Source organism: Parus major, chromosome 6, assembly GCF_001522545.3.
Source record: "Parus major isolate Abel chromosome 6, Parus_major1.1, whole genome shotgun sequence".
NCBI lineage: Eukaryota > Metazoa > Chordata > Aves > Passeriformes > Paridae > Parus > Parus major.
The window spans coordinates 15519930-15538273 of record NC_031775.1 but is presented as its reverse complement, the minus strand read 5'-3'; the positions used below and the strand labels follow the sequence as shown (position 1 = coordinate 15538273).

Sequence of the window (18344 nt, the reverse complement as noted above, 5' to 3'; positions counted from 1 at the left end):
TTGAAGTAATTTAGGCAAATTGCTTTACATTTATTTGGTTCACATTGCAATTATTTTGACGTTATAAATTATGTTCTGGGACATTCCTTTGTATCTTATTCTACAAAAAACAAGTGTCTGTTACAAAATTACTGGACAAAATAGGAATTTAAGTACTTTAAAAAGTACTATAACAAGGTAAGTATTTTTTTTCCTAAAGTATGTAAATTACTCAAATGTTACAAGTTAATAACACATTTTTGATTGTAAATGCATTGCTGCTTTTTTCTTTAGTGAGCTTTTCTTCCTGGATCTTCAGTATACAGAAGTTTATAACTTGCAACTAATACTTGTTTTGTGGTCGCTTAAGGGAGTTTACTTTTTTTTTTCCCTTTCTGAATGACATGTATGCATGGCTGTATGTAAAAGCAATGTTTTACTCCTAACTGGTCATAAAGAAACACCTATATTTTCATGTTTTTTTTAAAGTGGCATCTATAACTTGAATGAAGATTCATAATATTTTACTCTGTGAAAGGAATGTCTTTTATGTGCAAACTCTCCCATTTCCCTTATCTGGCTGCTAGCTAAAGGCTATGACAATCATTCACTGTTCAATGTGATAGCACCCCATTGCAATAGGAAGGTTGTCTTGGCTGTCAACACCATTATTCTCACTTCAGTGATTTGGACAGCACAGAAAAAAAAGCACCCTGATATCAAGTGTATCTGTATTAATTGCAAAACGGTGGTGGTTTTGATGTCTCTGTTCAGTCAGTGATAACACATCTGAGATACCTACAAGTATTACAAGAAAGGGAGTGAAATTTATTTTAGTTAATTTCAACTCAGACCCTGCCTTTTGGATGTTTTGTAATGTTTTTAGCTTTGGTTTGAGGCAGAATGGTGTAAGCATTTTTCTAAAAATTAAGCTGATATGAGGATTTTTCTTAGGGCATAATTGGTTTAACTTTCAAGAGGATTCATATTGACATAGTTTTCAAATGTTTAAGTATTTGCTTTTGAAATACTAGTTATGTATATAAAAGCATTGCTACATATTTTAGTAATTCTGGAATAAGTAATTTGCCAAGAAGATTTATCAAGCACAAACTGAAAATTTTTCAAAGCAACGTTTCAAAGCAACAGTAGAAGAACTAGGTTACAATTTGATGCTAAAAGTACGTGTAATTTTTTCTTGAGCTTAATTTTAAGGTCTTTGCACAACTCTACAGTAATTGCATATTTTTATCTACATTTCCCACAGACTCAGTGTGACAGATTTCATGTGCACTTTCAATTTTCCTTTTAAGTGTTGAGATCTTCTAGGAAAGGGATAGATCTGATGTTGTTGCATGAGGTCTCCTCTCTTTGCCCCCATCCACGGGCTGGAGTGGTGTCTTCTGAGAGCATTTTTCTTTGAGGGGGGGAAAAAGAATTCTCAATCTGGAAAATCTATTGCTTCAAATGCCTTTTATTATATTAGCCTTAGAGAAGATTTGATCTGGAGTTGTTCACCTGTATTTCCTCGTTCAAATTTAAGTTTCAAAGCTTCGCCGAGAAACACAGCAAAATGGTCCTGTGGAGGGCCAGAAGTTGGACTGGATGATCCTTGTTGTTCTTTCCAACTCAGCAAGTAATTCTGTGAAAAATTTCTTTAACATGCAGAGTATGTTATTGAGGTATCATAACTTTTTCAAAAGCAGAGTAGTTATTGAGGTATCATAAATATGCATAACATATTCTTAAACATATACAATCTTTTAGAATAAATTGCTCTTATGAGTTTCTAGAATTTTCAAGTTGGAATTCAGAAGAATTCAGATTTGAAACATCATTAATCATTGGGACTTGATTCTGAAAATAGCTATACCTAAAAAGAATGCATTTGCCATATTTGCTGAGAAGAGTTAGGTCTGTTCTTGTGTTGATGTAGGCACTTGGTTGATAAAATGTAATTAACATTTTAGAAACTTACTTGTGGTATCATACTTGAAAGCACCATGAAATAGTTCTGTTATTATTTAAGTGTCTTGAATTTGGAAAATAAAAAGAACCTTAAAAATAGAATTTTCTTCTAGGCTTTAGGTCTTCATAATATGCAGTTCTGTAATTGCCATGAAGTAGAAGGAATCAAATTAAATCATATAGTTCATGTCTACTTCATAAGTACAGTATTTGTGAATATAAAACCTCCTAATAGCTACTAACAAACCTTTTAAATATGCACTGAGCACAAAAAAGAAGAGATGCTGCTTCAGGTACTGGCTATCTTGAAGATGGTGGTAGGATTTGCATGCAAGGTCAGTGTTTGGGAGAAAAGTTTTCAGGTGTTTTCCATAACCATATGTAGAATGAATTTCTCTAAAAAAGACATAAAGGAAAAATGAAAAGTAGATGTTGATTTCTTGTTTGCAAAGATAGAATTAGAACTGTCAGTAAGTAGGATTTCTGTTGGCTTTCAAACCCACAAAATATTATATTTCCTTTTGTTCAAAAGAAAACGAGAGATCCTTCAAAAACCAAAACCTTTTTTGAACATCAAATATTGGAAAATATTTCAGAAAGCTTGAGAATGAAAAAAAGGTTTAGTGGATGGATGATGGTGAATCAAATCTGAAAACAGGAGGGCAGTAACAACATGTTTGGGAAAGTAAGAAAACTCATAGAATTGCAAAGCCTAATGTCAGTGGAGACATTTAACTGGTCTGACATCCTTCTAAGTTGTCTCTATTCTAAGTTCAGTGGTCGAAAGGCAACTGTGCTACTGCAGCCTTCTGAAGAAGCCTGAGAACTATCAGGCACATGCACAGCTTTTCCCAGTGGTCACTGACACTCTTAGACAAAGAAGGGTGGCACTTCTACTTTGTTTTTGTCTGTCATCAAGGACCAACCATTTGTTCCTGTTATGCATTTTTTTCTGCTGGATTTAATTATTTTAAATCTGATACATTTCCCCTGTTGGAATGTGCTTACATATCTACTACAGTCAAGCCTCCTCTCAATTCACTTTATTGAAGTTATACATTTCTGATCTAAATCTCTGGGTCTCTCTATTCAGGCCTGGAAGAGTTTTATAGCTCTCTTTGCATACTCTGTGGTTTGTCTGTGTCTTTAAAAAATACAGGAAAGATAACTGTGTATTATTGGTGTCATCCATGGTCTATGCATGGGGACCTGTTTATACCAGCACCACCTCATAAAAGCTCATACAAAAATTTTTATTTTACCATGCCATTGTATTTCTTCAGAAGCATGCCATTAACTTTAGGAAAGCAAAATTCCTTTTCATACGCAGGATTTGCAGTTCTTATGTATTCTTATGTGTCTTCTATTTCCAATAGATCTATAATGTATACTCTAACTTGACTACTTGCTTTTCTGTTAAAGTCAGGTTTGACGGTAAAATGCTTAACTGCCATGTAATAGTTTTGGGATAATTTGGGTTGGGTTGTAATTGTAATAAAATGTGCTTTATTTTCCCAGTTGTCTTATTTTCTTGCTATATAAATAATATTATTGACACAGTTGGCCCTAACTCCATTTAAAACCTTAGTTGCATTACAGGTTACAGTAGCACCACAAGGAAGGAAGAGAAGTGTTAATTTTTGCTATGTACTTTTACAGAAGGAATTCATTGCATTTGAAGTCTTCAGCTTAAGAGATTTCTTGAAATCTGAGGAAAGTACTAGTTTGAGTTTGTTTTCAGATGGTAAAATTACTAGCTTTCAAAGTTTTCCTGGTAGGAAAAGACTGCAAATACCCTTTCTAATATAATCTTCTAAAGCTTAATGACAAAGACACAATTCATTAAGGAGTCTTGTGACTGTTTAGAACAGCTTTTATGTAGCAAGTGTACTAATCCTGTGAAAGCCAAATGTAATAAATACTTCCATTTTTTTACAAGATAGCTAGTTTCAGCAGTGTAATACATACAGTTATACTCTGTTTGCTTGAACACAATCTTGTATAAAGGTATCTTTGTTAATTTACCTTATGATGCCCAAATGACTTAAATTAAACAAAAAGAATTATAGAAAATAGTTGCTTATAGAAGGGCTTAGTCTAAGCAGAATTATAGCAATTTACTAGTGAAGTTGTAAAAAAGCTTGCAAAGATGAATAAGTACTTAGAGATTTATATTTGAGGTAGGAAGAAGTAATATGGAGGCAAGTCACAGATGTTGAGATTGTTTAGATCTCTATTATGAAGTTAAGTTTGATTTAATACTTTGTGTAGTCTATTTTTTTACTTCTTTTGGCTTCCAGACATGCGCCTGCCCTGTTCTCTGCTGTCTGCTTTATTCCACTAATCCCTCTCTGGCTTAAACTCCTGTGGCGTAGAACAGATTACAGTTCTAAGACTAAATCACACAGGCTCCTCCACTCTGTAATTTAAAAACATACGAAAGAAAGAATCAAAATTTTTTTTATGTTTGACTTTTTGGCAATTCTTGTTATTGTGATGAGATTTTTTCATTAAGCTACATAATCTTTTTGCTGTCTCAGTACTGCAGATTCTTAGACTTAAGAGTTTTATTAAGCTTATCAGCATTTCCTCTGCTAGCTCACCTGGCCATGTCTGTACTGCATAGCAGCCTTGGCTCACTCTAAAGTGGTGAGGTAGCCCACGATGCCATTGGTCCTTCAGTCCTTGGTGTAGCCACTGAAAGTATATGACTCTGCATTTGTTATGTTCTGTATGTCTGTGGAAGGACTTTGATTATATTGACCTGAGTTTTGCTGTGTATTTCTCTTTACCACTTTAAAATGCCTCTCAGCATCCTTTGAGTTGTGCTTCTGGCAACAGCCTTTGTGATTCCAGAAACCTTGCTAAGAATAGCGGGCTAGTAGCAATACTTTCTTAAAAGAAAAATTGGCATGATATAATACTTATGTAACATCATGATCATCCCACTTACTATGATGGGAAGTTGTAAATTCATGTTAATCCCTTATAAAAATAACATATGAATTTTCCTTAGCTTCCCATCAGCTTCCTCATGAGAAAAATCAGCTTGTTAAGGATGCAGACTGTTTACATCCCTTTTGAAAATTTTCTGGTAATTGGCATAATTAGGTGTTTGCATTGAAAGATACCTTTCAAAATTACCTTTTAAAATTTGGAAATTGCATTCTAGAGTGAGGAATAGCTTTTTTCATTTAATTCTGTAAACTCATTACAGAATCCTTTTTTCCACTCAGTAAATTTAGCAGTGGTAATTGGACTTTGCCAAACAGGTATTGTACTACAGTGGAAACTTGCATTCAAATTGCAAATAAGGAAAAAATGTGAGACTAAGAGGATTGCTGCTATTCTAGGTAGAAAGATTGTTTTTACACTTCCTGAATTACAAGGGGAAGTAGTTTGCAGAAGAAAGAGCTGAATTACTTCCCTTCTGGAAAAAAAAAAAAAACAAACCAAAAAAACCCCAAAACAACAATATGGCAATAATTTTACTTTATTTCTCTGTAATTAAAGACTTTCCTTTTTTCAGGCTGGCTTCCTCAGTTGTATTTTAACCCTGCAGGAAAAATGCTAATTTGACATATTGTGCATTTACAATACACATTCACCAATGAACTTGAGAAAAGATTGTGTCTGAGGGAAGAGAAAAAGAACATAAACTAACACACACTAAAGTAAGCAATAAACAGGTATTAGGAGAGCCATCTGTGTTTTCCCTGCATGGACCTCTTTGCATGTTGTACATTGTAGTTTCTATCCATGAAGCACTTTCCAAATGAATTTAACTACCTACATTGGCTGACTCTTCTGGAGGTTCCCACAGCTTTCATCTGCTGTGTGTCTCCAACTGCTTGTTTCTTTCATATTGGAGAATCCATGTGGAAGAAAGATCTTACGACACTGTGATTTTTTTTCCTTCCTTTAAAGTATCTGTTAAGTAGCATAACTTTTGTCCTGAGAGCACTCAACCCAGGATACTTACCCCAAAGTACTGTATTTCTATTCTGTATTTCTGTATATTGTATATTTCTGTATACTGTATTTCAAAGTACTGAAATGGCTATTAATACTAGCTTTGAAGATAGTATAATTTTAATTACAACCACAAGGAAAAAAGATGTAAATAATATGTAGAATACAGCAGTCCAAAACAGTTCAGTTGAAAGGGACCTACAGATCATCTAGTCCAACTGCAATAGCTAGCCTTAATTCTTTTAAACTAAAATTTAATAGTTTGTGCTTGCTTTTATCCAGGAATACATAGAAGGATTACAGCAAGGATGTCAGCTATGATTTTACCCCTGTGTTTCTGTGTGGTGTAAATGGGACACAGATGATATTTTTGTTGGCAGATGCCTAAGGAGGAGTAGCACAGCTCTGGCTGTGTTGGGGTGGAGTGGAGGTAGCTGACCACTGTGGCTGCTCTGCAGGATGTGTGAGAAGAGCCATGGATTTGCAGCACAGAATTCCCAGTGGCTGCAAGTTACTGATTAGGTCTGTAAGCCATTAATGTCATCACCATAATATGTCATCATCAGTTAATGGCATCTTCATTTTCACATCTGAAATATCTCCCTCTCTTTTTGACCCAGTTTCAGTGAATACTTTTAGTATGTCTTAAAATACTTTTAAGCAATTTCTTTGATAATGAAGTGTGAGTGCTGAATGGTTGTGAAATATGAGTATTGGCTTTGCCCTTCACTGTGTTATGTAATCCATCAATGTATTTCCAGTTCATAATTTTCCTCCATTTTTGGCATCTTTTTCAATTAATGCCCTTGGTTCACTCATTTATTCTTGTGTGAGAGAATCTTTTCATATTTTTCTCTACATTGTGAATTTTGAACTAGGAAATAGAATTACTGCAGTATTTCATTTTAGCAGGATAGAACTCACTGTTCTTATTAACTGTTTGTTAAGTATCTTTATAAATGATGGTGCTGTCTTTAACAGCACTTTGAAAGGCCATATTGTTCTTATTGGTTTCTTCCTGCTGTACACTGCTAACAAAAAACTATTATCACAATAGTTTTGTGGCGTTCCATTACAGGTTTTTCACTGATGCCTTAATAAATCATGCAGTTTTCTCTAATGTGTCTTAGGGAATTCCTATGTGTATGTTTTTGTTTAAATACAGGTGTATTTCCTCGATTTTTTTTTTGTTAAAAATGTAAAAGTCTTAGATATCAAATTAAATTGTAACTACTAGAATGAATCTCCTATTTATAAAATGTTATCATCAGGGAATATTCAGGGCACACAGTAGAGTCACTAATAGAATCCTCACCAAAACTAGGTGGTGAAGGCATAGATTCTGTAAGTGCTTCAGTTATGTAGTGGTTGAATTTATATTATTCAAAGTGAAATATAAAGTAAGTGAAAAAGGTTCCTTAGCAGATCATACAAAGGTATTTTGTACACAGGTGCACAATCAACAGTACCTGCTGTTAGTTGTTCTATTCTCTATCCATTTTCTGTGAAATAGTTATGTAGAGGACAGGTCTCGAACAAGCTAGTGTTAGGAGCAGATTTTGTTTAGGTAAGTGCTGAAAGCAGCACAGAATGATGAAAACTCTGAATGTTTTTCAAGTGTATTCCATTAATTTAAAATTCTTTCATGGCTACACTTCAGGGATTAAATCAGGAACATCTAATCAAGTGTGGTTTTTACTAGATGTGGCTTGGATTAATTTTGTTCCAACAATCAGTAAGAATAATAACCAAAACACCTTATGCAGCAGATTTGCCTGCTCTACTCTTTGGTCTATGTGGAAAATCTAGTAGCATGTCTCATGCACTGGATTGTCTTTCCTTTGAAGATTCAAAGGGCAAGAAAAATAAATTTTAAGTATTGTATACTTATCAGATCTTACTTAATTCTCATGTTATTCTTTGACATAATTATACTTGAAATTAAGTTCTCATATTGTACTGCTAACACCAATGGCAGTTTTAGTTCTTTGCTTCACTTGATATGACACTGAACCCATAGGTAACTTGAAGGACTATATTTAATGATTGTTTTCCAGTTGAAATAGTTTTCATTTGAATAGCTATTTGAACTTGGCAGTGCAGTACTATTTGAACTATTCCTGTGCAGTATTTGGGAAACTGGACCAGATGGGAGCAGACCATTCCTCTTTCCCACCTATCCTTGAAGGCTCACTGTCACATATAACATGGTCTTCAGGATAAGACCAAAGTAAGGAAGATGATGCTTTTTACAAATTGTATTTCTGAGGATCTTAAAGATAAAAATGAGTTTTAATTTGCACTTGTGATAATTTTTAAAAGTTGTGCAGCAAGGTGCAAACTGGAACAGATCTTTAATTAAATGCAGGGATTGCTGATGTCCAGTGCACTCAGGCTAGAAAGGAATGCCTCGATGCTGAGGCTCTGAAACACTGAAAATACCTGTTTTTTGCAGTTTTACAGTTATTTATATTATGAATGCTGTATTTTGCTGCAGCTACAGTTTATACAGTCTTTGAAAATTAAGAAGTTCCTTAAACAACAAAAAAGAAAATATAGAAAATCAGAATCATAAGCCCTTGCTTTAATGGCTACCTAACTTTACATCTTTTTTTCAACATTCTTCTTTTCCATAGGGGTGTGTATATATATTCTCAAATTACACTTTTGTTTGCATTTTCTCCCATACTCACTGATTTATAAGAGAGTTCTTTCATTCTTAAAATTGAAAAGCTTCTGCATTACATAAATGGAAAAAAATAGAAATAAGATTAATTTTTACTGTCTTGATCAAAATACTCAAATATTGGAGATTGTCTTGAGATTCTTGCACTCTGTGTACACAATCACTGGATATTTCTCCATTGCAGCATTGACTCAAAGTTATATGCATTGTAATTTAATTTTGAACAGCAGCTCCTGCTTTGGTTTTGGACATGCTTTGTATCAGTTTTGGGAGGTGAGGTTAAACCATGAGTTCTGCTTTAACTCAAGCAGTAACAAATTCACTTTGCAGTGAGAATTGTACAGTTCTTTTTCTTCAACACTCTTTTCTTCCAAAGTAAACTCATAAATCCTCCCTTTTGACCATTTTGTTCTTACGGGCTGGAATTTATCTGGTAATTTACATGTACATTTGTTTAGCATTTGAACTTAACATTCCATATGCTATGCTGTATTTATACCCAGATCTTAAAAGGTCTTGAGTACAGATAGTGCACAGAGAACCCTCCTGCTGGTGTGTCACTCAAGTCAAAGTCCTGTTAGTCTACCACTATGACAGGCGTCACAAGAAAGATCTAAGAAGTTTATGTGAAAGGAATATTTCTGAAATCATTCAGGAGTGTTTCAGAGGAGGGGATTCGTTAGATGGGATTTCATTGCAGGAAAATAATGAAAAACCTGAAAACACTTAAACAGCAAGTGTTGTGGTGTCGTATCAACCTCTTTTCAGCCTTTTCACGTATCTGTTACTCTGTGATATAAAGGTGTAGATTTATAAGATCAGTCATTATGGCCCAGAATCCCTTTACCCAGCCTTCCTGGTGATAGTTGCTTTAGAGGCAACAAAATCTTGTGTCTGGTCTTGCACAGTGCATGCTGCAGCATGCCACAGCAAGACAGATGGCATATTGGTATCAAACAGCTTTTGAGAATTAGTTTTCAACCAATCAACCAGACGTTCACAGGCTATTTACCAAATTATAATTAAACCTTCTGGCAGGTGCTCTGAAATCAGGATATAGTTTCATGCGTTACAGAGGTAGGTGAAAGTCCCCTAAAATAGCACATTGCAAGTGACACGTTGCCACATGTGTAGACTGGAAGCAATAAAGCTGCTTCGTGACTAAACATGTAGATGGCAGATCTCTTCAGACTTCTGGCAGCACTGCTGATTCATCTCTCCATAGTACCTAGATGTCTATGTTCAGTTAAACCCTGTGTAACACGGGGTACCCTTTGTAGCTGAGCTATCCATTTGCTACCCTGCTAGCCTCAGGGTCATTTGTTAAGGCACTGCCTTCAAAGCCTATTATTTCAGGTGCAGAAGAAGTGTTTAATGGCTGGGGTTAACACACAAAAACCACATTGATTCTAATACGGATATTCTGGAGCCATTGCTAGCATGAGGATGCAGCCTCAGCTCTTTCAGCTGCCCTGAAAATGGAAAGGAATTGGAAAATCAGCATCAAATTGGATAAATTGTGTCCTGAAATCTTCTGATTTTGCAAAGCCAAAATTAATGTTACACTGCTACTTATTGCATTTTTTTTCTTGGGAGTTAACAGCCAGATGAAAACCCAGTGGATGTATTTATTATGGACAGGTCTGTGATTCTTTTTATCAGATGTAGCCAACCTGCATACAGAGGGGAAATGGTTGGTTAAATGTGTTGACAGTATATGGTAATTCAGAGACAAGCAGCCAAGTTCTCTTGAACGCTCCAAAATATTTCCATGAATGACTCAGGCTAGTGGAGTGGTAAAAGCCTTTGGATACACTTCAGAAATCTGAGCAGCAGTGTGGATGTAATTACACAGGGCAGCATAGCTGTACACTAGGGATGATGGGAGGCAGGCATGACAGTTCAGGTGTGGTGAAATCATGGTGGTGCTTTGAATTCCTTTCATGTATTATATCAGTGCTCGTATTTCATGGAGATTTCACAGGATATTCTGAGTTGGAAGGGACCTGGAAGGATCGTTGAGTCCAGCTCTTAAGTGAATGGCCTATACAGGGATTGAGCACACGACTTTGGTGTTAATAGCGCATGCTCCTGCCAGCTGAGCTAGTATCAGTATATCTAGCTTAAAATCAGGATCTTATAATCCAGCCATAAAAAGAGTTTTACTAGGTTTTCAAGCTCATACTTATGGGTAGGAACTTCTGAAAAATGTAAGGAATGCGATGTAATTGTTAAGTCAAAGTTAATATATCAATACTTCATGTTAATATATTATCTACTTCATGTTGATAATCTTTAAATCAACGTTACAATCTGAATGAATGTTTTGTTGTGCACAGGTTTTGCCCTGTGAAAATGTTTACCCAACTTCTGCAGTTAAACAGAAAAAAAATTCTTTCCCATGCATGAAATGAAAAGCACATTTCATACTTTTCTATGCATGAAATGTGCATCTCAACTGTCCTAATAATTATGTCACTTTTTTAGATAACTTAAATTTGTTTCAAGTCAGAAATTATACAGGTAGGTTGTATCTCTAACTTCACAGTACTTTCAGGTTTTTTTTCTGGGATTTCACGTGATTGGTGCTATGATTGCAAAATGTGTATTCAGAGTCTGGTTTTCAAAACTGAACTCTTTGCCAGTTCCTAAAGCAATAAGTGATTTTAGGAGTTAGTGACTGTTGTTATGATCATTCCATATCTTTCTTTTTACTGATTTTCACTATGCAGTCAGTTAGTGAGTCAGAATTTTGTGGTATATAATGTAATTTAATTCAGTTACACTTCAACATGCTAGTTACCTTTTAAAATCCTTTCCAGAGGTTTCATCTGTCTGTTCAACAATAAAATCTCAGCCTCAGTAGAAATATCTGTGTGCTACATTTTTAGGGTGTTCTGTTTCCAGCAAAATTCTTTTCTAGAGGTGATTTCTACTTTTTTCCTTTTCTCTTTGTCCTGTAGAAACAATTGCATTTTTCACCTGGCCCAATGCGGTAACTTGCTGCTGCTCCTGAAGAGATCACCTTCTCCAAAGTCTTGCTATTACTATGATTGAATTAAACTCAAAGCAGGAATTCTTGAACTAGCTGTGCAGTTTGCTGTTTCTATTCCAAACCTGAAAAGGATCCTGTGCCCTCAGAGTGTATCAATAATCTTACTTGGTATAATAAAAAAAATAATTTTCTCTACAGGCACTAGCTCATCTTCCTCAGGTTATGTCTATGTTTTCTGCTTGCTGATGCTTAGGTCATAATGAACTCTGGTTTTATTTAGTGCAAGTACCCTGTAGATCAGAGCTCCCCTGCTAATAATAATTTCCAATGTGTGCTGATAGGCTGTTTTAGGAGGTAGCCCATATTGCTAGAGTTAGGTATATGGAGACAACCTGTGAGTCTTATTCTTTGATTACTTGACTCATAAGCAAATTTAAAGACAAAACAGATCTATTGATTTTCAGTGGTTTCTACAGTGAAATTAAACTTGAACTTGACCCTGTTCTGTGTCAAGCTTCTCAGTAAGTTAAATATCAGGCTCTTTAATATTGGAGTGAGTTGTTTGCAGTCAAAATTGGTAGCGGCAAATTCATTAAGGGAGAGAGAGATATTTTTAATTAGATAGAAGAGAAACAGGAAATGAACAAAAGCTTGTTGGTTTGGTTATTACGGTACCGAGGTATGTTGCATCCAAGGGACAGCAAAGCAATGCTACTGCAGTTTTGCTGATCTTTACTGGAAGCTGATGTTCAATTAAACTGTTGTATATTGCATAGGTGGCTTCTGCTTGGGGGAGCTTTTGTTGTATTTTTCCTTCTTTTTGAACAGAACAGTTTTACATTTTATATATTGACAGCTGTTCATCTGTGGCTATTTCTTAACTGTTTTTTCTGTGATCAGTTTTTATTTTCTCACTGTACACATAATCCAGATGTTCTCTTAAAGTATATGAGCAATTTGGAGGATATCTGTAGCATAGCTTACTAAAAAGGCTTCTATTATAATCCATTTATTGCACGTATTTTAATACCAGCAGAGAAAAATATCCCTCTAAGATTTTTTTATACTTTCAGTTACATTAGTATAATGTCATGGAAGCAAAGTCTATTATCAGAAAATCGTCTAAGTTAAAAGAAGTTACAATAGGTTGAATCATTACTTTTTTTCTTACAGCTATTGAAATCCATCTTTTGCTTTAGAACACAGTTTGTCATGATCAGAATATCCTCACCAATAGTCTTCTAAAGAGTTAGCATGTTGTTAGTGATCATAATTTTCACTTTCCTGCTTTAAAACTGTTTTTTGAATGCAAAGAGAGAACACTTTTTTTTATCAAAGTAAGTGTAGAAAGAAAAGGACCGAAAAATAAAACTAAGACAGAAATCCAGTTATTGAATCTTGCAGTTCATCAAACTTTGTTGAAAGCAGATTTTCATATTCTAGGCAGGCTTACTCTATTGAGATTGCATTTGTTTAAAAAAATGTAGTGACTTTTCCTTGGGATTCTTTATTTTTCTTAAAAAGATTATTCTTTTGTTAGAGGAGACCTCTTTGTTCCCATGGGCATCAGCAATGATTAAGTCAGTCCACGAGTCCTTTGTTAAAGCTAAGCAGAGGTTATCTTGTTTTGATTAATAAAAGCGATACTTGTTAATAATCTTGTTAAAGATTATCTGCTTCAGCTGTTTATCAGCAGGATAAGCAAAGCTATCAATTTCGGCTTTAGGCAACCCACAAATGAATAGTCTGAGTCCTCATTTTTTTGTAGTATTTTTAGCATTAACTTGATGTGGTAGAACACAAAAACCCAGTATCATTTACTGCAGCAGCAGCTAATTTTAGTGAGGATTGTATCTTGCCTTAACTGTAAAAAAAACTACTGTGATTTTGGTCTGAAAGCAGTTCCATTCTGCAAGTTACTCTAAGGACCTGGCCATTCTTTGGAGTGCAGAAAGATATTATCTGTTTCTTGAAGAACATTAACTGAAAACACAAAGCTGGAGGATTTGTGTATGAGCCAGGATAAGGAATTTTATAGCAGAAACAGATCTGTTCCTGGAGTGAAAAATAGTAGAAGTCTGAAGCATACACATAGAAAAAGGCAAAAAGATAATCCAGGAAAAAAACTAGTTTACTGCAGGCAAAGGGACAGAAAAAGGAATAGACTTCCATGCAGCATGTAAATCATGGGAGGTGGTGAAGTTGAGAGTAAGGATCCTGGATTTTCTGTGATAAAATGCAGAAGACTGGAATGAGGAAAGAGAAAATATCTGAATCTGAAGAGGTAAATTATGCCAACAACCAAGACTTGCAAAGATGTGAATTAAGGAAGAATTAAATATCTATAGGTGTAGAAAAAGTCAACAGAAATGAGTTATTCTACTTACTTAAATAAGTTATTTCTACTCCTTCAGTATTTATAGCCATACTTTAGCCAAGAGCTGTGTGCCTTCAGATTTCTATTTAGCCTGTGTTCCTCTCCTTGGATATCAGCTGCATTTTTGCTGCAGCAGCCTGTTCCATGGACTCTCACATTACAGAGAGAATTTACATAAAGTTCTTCCAGTTTAATGAAGTATTGAGAAATGCTAGTTTGAAATTCAGTGTTTTGAATCAGGAAGTGTTTTATTTATTTTCAATCTTCTTCCAAATCCAGCAATACTAGTTGGTGCTCTTGAATCATCTTGGCTTAGATTCCATGAAAAGATTTTGACAGCTTCATTTTTCTAGTTAGAGTGAAGCTGGGTGATGAAGATTTCATTATGAAAGGTGATAGTTCCATTAAAGGTAGTTTCATTAAAGGTATTCAAAATCCCTGCACTAGCTTTCTGCTGGATTTGATCAATGGGCAGTCAGTCTAGTGAAATCCAGTTGTAAAGAGATTTTTCACTCCTGAAGGTTTCTGGCAGTATAGAGATATGCTTTAGAGCATGAAGTGACCTTTGCTGTGGTCACTTCATGGTGTTGAGCCTTGGTCTTAGATGTGATTGTATTAAGTGGAGCCTGAAGGGTGATTATACTTGGGCAAGGTAATGTGCAAAGGATCATGATCAGTGCTCTAGCCTATTGCAAATTCTGTGTCAACTTTTGCCAGACTTTGAGGTCTTTGTGCATAGAGTAGTTGGTACTGTGCTGGCGAAGGTGAATTATTAGGAATGCACCTTTGAACCTCATCAGCAAGCAGTGTGTTACAGAACAGCTCATCTTCACTCATATGTTATCTCTCTTTCATCAGTTAGTACGCACTCCTTATGGAGTTGTATCTTCCTTTCCTAACATATTGACAACTATAAGGTGTTGACAACTGTACTTACCAAATAATGTTGGATTTGCAAAGCACCAGTATCACTGTGGCATTGCTCTGTCCATAGTGCTTGCTCTCTGTCTCCTGTGGTATGTTATCACCTGCAGCTGAGCCATGATCTGAGCTGTCTGGGCCAACTGCATGTTCCAAAGACTGGATGTTTTTCTGACAGCTTCAGCTTTTTACCAGTTGGGATGTGTTAGTTGCCTTCTAGGAGTGCATCTTCTTGTGCAGTTTTGTCTGAAAAGGATCCACTTGTTTTGCACTAAGACAAAATTAAAGCACAGTAAGTGAGGATGCTTGGGAGATTCACTTCAGAAGTCTATTTGTAATCTAAAATAAATATACAACATAGACACAACCAAACAGGCTCAGTTTCAGTGGTGAGACACAGAGGAGGCTGGTGCAGGCTGTACTTTCTCTGTCTTGAGTGGGAAGAGCTGTCATGCATGTGGAGTCAGTGAGGCATTGTGACTTCTAGTGAGCAAATAGGTATTGGTGGGTTTTTGTGTCATACCTTCCATATCATCCTCTTACTGAGATAATGCTGGTTGTGACAGTGGTAGTTCAGTCCACATATGTAAAGCATGTATAAATACACAATCCTTCTAATATAGAATGAACATTGTATTTTGCATTGTTTTCATTTTGGCATAAATTTGTGTTTTGTTGCAAAGTCAAGAAAAGTGCACATGAGCTTTTAGTGCTTTTTAGTATGAAACCTCTCAGAACAGTTCTGTGCAGATGGAAGCAGGAAACAGAATTGAGGTCTCACATAGAATTGAAGCAAAGGATGACTGAAAGGGAGCCCAGAAGCTCACTGCCCTCCACCTGTTCCCCAAACTAGCGGTGGCATATCAGTGGTGTTCTAACTGGCTTTTCCCCCCTCAATCTTTCCTGCAGGTGTTTCAGTGACAGAGATTTCTCAGTATCTACAGATATTGTGCAGCACTTCTTCATTATGACCCAAGTTATATATGTTCCCCACTACATAACCAAGATACAGCTTGTTTCAAATTAGGCCCATTGCTTTTTTTGCTTGCTGGTCTAGACAGAAACAATTTGTCTTTCTTCTTTCAGAAGTCTTTTCTGTATTTGAACATTTCTCCATGGGCTCTGTTAGCCCAAAGACTTTATTTAGGGCTACTGCAATTTATCATTTGGCTTTCAGTAGAATATATTAAGAAAAGCTGATTTTCCGTCTTTTTAACTTCCCGCTGATTAATATTAATTTGCACAAAATGACTAAGAGTGGAAAACCCATGCAGCATATTTTATGTTTATTATAAGGGACTGAATTTTAATCAGTCATTATAAACTTGTGTTTTTCTTTTTTAGAGAAAAGAAAGGACATTTGCTCCCTTTATCAGTATCAATAATATCCATATCAATAATATATATATATATTAAAAAATTGGGTAAGAGCTAGATCTAGGGTGTACCTCCATTATGTGTGGAAAAAATCTCTGAAGATATTTCATGAAGCAATGCAAAAAAATAAACTACTTTTTCTGAGAATGATGAAGGGTATGTAATATATAGCTATGAATGTTTTTACATTTAAGTAATTCTTGAAAAATTGTTCAGAGAACCCGTTCTAAACTTATCTAGTAAGAAGACTCACTCACTATTTTGGAATCATTGTGTTGATGTTTCATGCTTCCCGCACGATCTTAGAAAGCTTGCCTTCTTCCTTCTTAGGAAAAGTTTCATTTTTCAAGAGATATCACTGCTGGGGTATTATAAAACTTACATGAATGTTTTGTATTAACAGATAAATCATGCATACTCCCAAATATATGCATTTTCTGAGAGGAATTAGAAATGTTTTGTGGCCTTGGACCTTCGGTTTCAGGAGGTAGCAAGCTCAGATACAATTTATCTTTATAGCAAGTGGATTATGTTGAAAAATTCTGACCCACATGGGTTTTAAATTATCATTATACATTATTTCTTGAGGGAATAGGGTCTCAGTGCCCCAGTCAAGGTCTCAAACTGCTTTGCACCATGGCTGTTACATGGAGGCAAAGCAGAGGCACACTCTGCCAGATGACCTTTTATTTGAGGCTGTGACAAGGCCATGGGTGCTGGAAGAAGGTGTTTGGATGTTTCTGGGGGCAAGTGTGTTTTAGCAGGTGGCTTTACAATCTCCTAACATTAGTTGCCCTCTACCTTGCAAACACCAGATATAAAGACACACAGAAAAAAACCCTGTGTGAAAGAACATATTCGGTTGTTTAAATAGAAAGAAAGTATTTGGAGTACTGTATACTGCTGAGTAAATGAATGAACAGTTTAACAAAACCAAAATACCAAGTTGTCTTGCTTTTGCACAGCCCAGTCCAAGAATTAGAGGCAAAGCCTAATGAATTTTTCATTTGTTTTGTTTTAGAACGCCAAGCGTGTACATCTATGGCTGGATCCAGCGTCCTTCCCTCCAGCGCGGCCGGTATCAGCAAGGAGCTGATCGAACTGCAGCACCTCATCCAGTTCCCAGAGGAGGTTGCCAGCATTCTGACTGAGCAGGAGCAGCAGCTCTACCGCAGAGTCTTACCCATCGACTACCTCTGCTTTCTAACCAGGGATTTGGGTAATGCTGAGTGTCAAAGCAAGCTGCCATCTATTAAAGCTTCCATATCTGCTACTATTCTTTCTTCTCCCAATGGTGAACATAATGCTGTAGAAGATCTTGTGACAAGGTTTAATGAGGTAAAACAAAACTTTTAAATTGCTTTTCATAAGGGTTGTTACCTGATGTGTGGCTTAGTTATTTCTACTTTATCTCTCAGAGCTGAATTTACCTGTAACAACAATTTTTTTAAAATATAAGTTAAGATGACCAGGGATTTAGCTAAATAACTTAGACTGAATTTAATAGGAGCTATGTGACCAATTTGCTCGGTGAGGCTGGGAAACAGTGGCCTTTTTCTTGCACATTGTAAAGTAAACATGAAGAAAAAAAATTACAGATTTCTAATTCTTTGCGTGAATACTGACAGTATGGGGTATAGTTCCAGTCAGTTTATTATTTAGTTTAGGTGCTGGAGTTCTATTTATTTTTTTTGCATTATATAGGCTAAGCATTATTTTAGGAGTCAGCACAGAAATATTGTAAACTTGAATTTTTTGTATTTTTTGTAATATAACTACACTAATCTGCACTATTTATTTATTTAATCACTGTGTGTGCCTTGAGCATTGTTATACAAAAAAAGTGTCATTTGGCATGACATTTTCACAAGCCAAATGTTGAGTTCTTTAGTTAGATTTTATTTTTAGGAAGATGATCTTCTGACAAGTTTAATAGAAAATTGATTAAGGCTTGAGAAAACAGTAAAAAAAATCCACCCCAAATCCCAACCCAAATCAAAATCAAACCACCTGAACAAAATCTCAAGTTTTAGATACAGAAACATGGAACGGTTGTTCCTTCTTTTTTT

General features: G+C 35.6%; 1 protein-coding gene across 3 annotated transcripts in view; it reads left to right on the top strand.

Annotated features, from left to right (window-relative positions):
- PLCE1 (phospholipase C epsilon 1) overlaps nucleotides 1–18344 on the top strand; it is a 138094-nt gene that overhangs the window by 70567 nt on the left and 49183 nt on the right. For all 3 annotated transcript variants that reach the window (XM_015632748.2, XM_015632749.2, XM_015632750.2), the window contains one exon: nucleotides 17297–17613. In XM_015632748.2, coding sequence (XP_015488234.1) covers nucleotides 17297–17613 — 317 coding nt within the window. The remainder of the gene's footprint in view (nucleotides 1–17296; nucleotides 17614–18344) is intronic.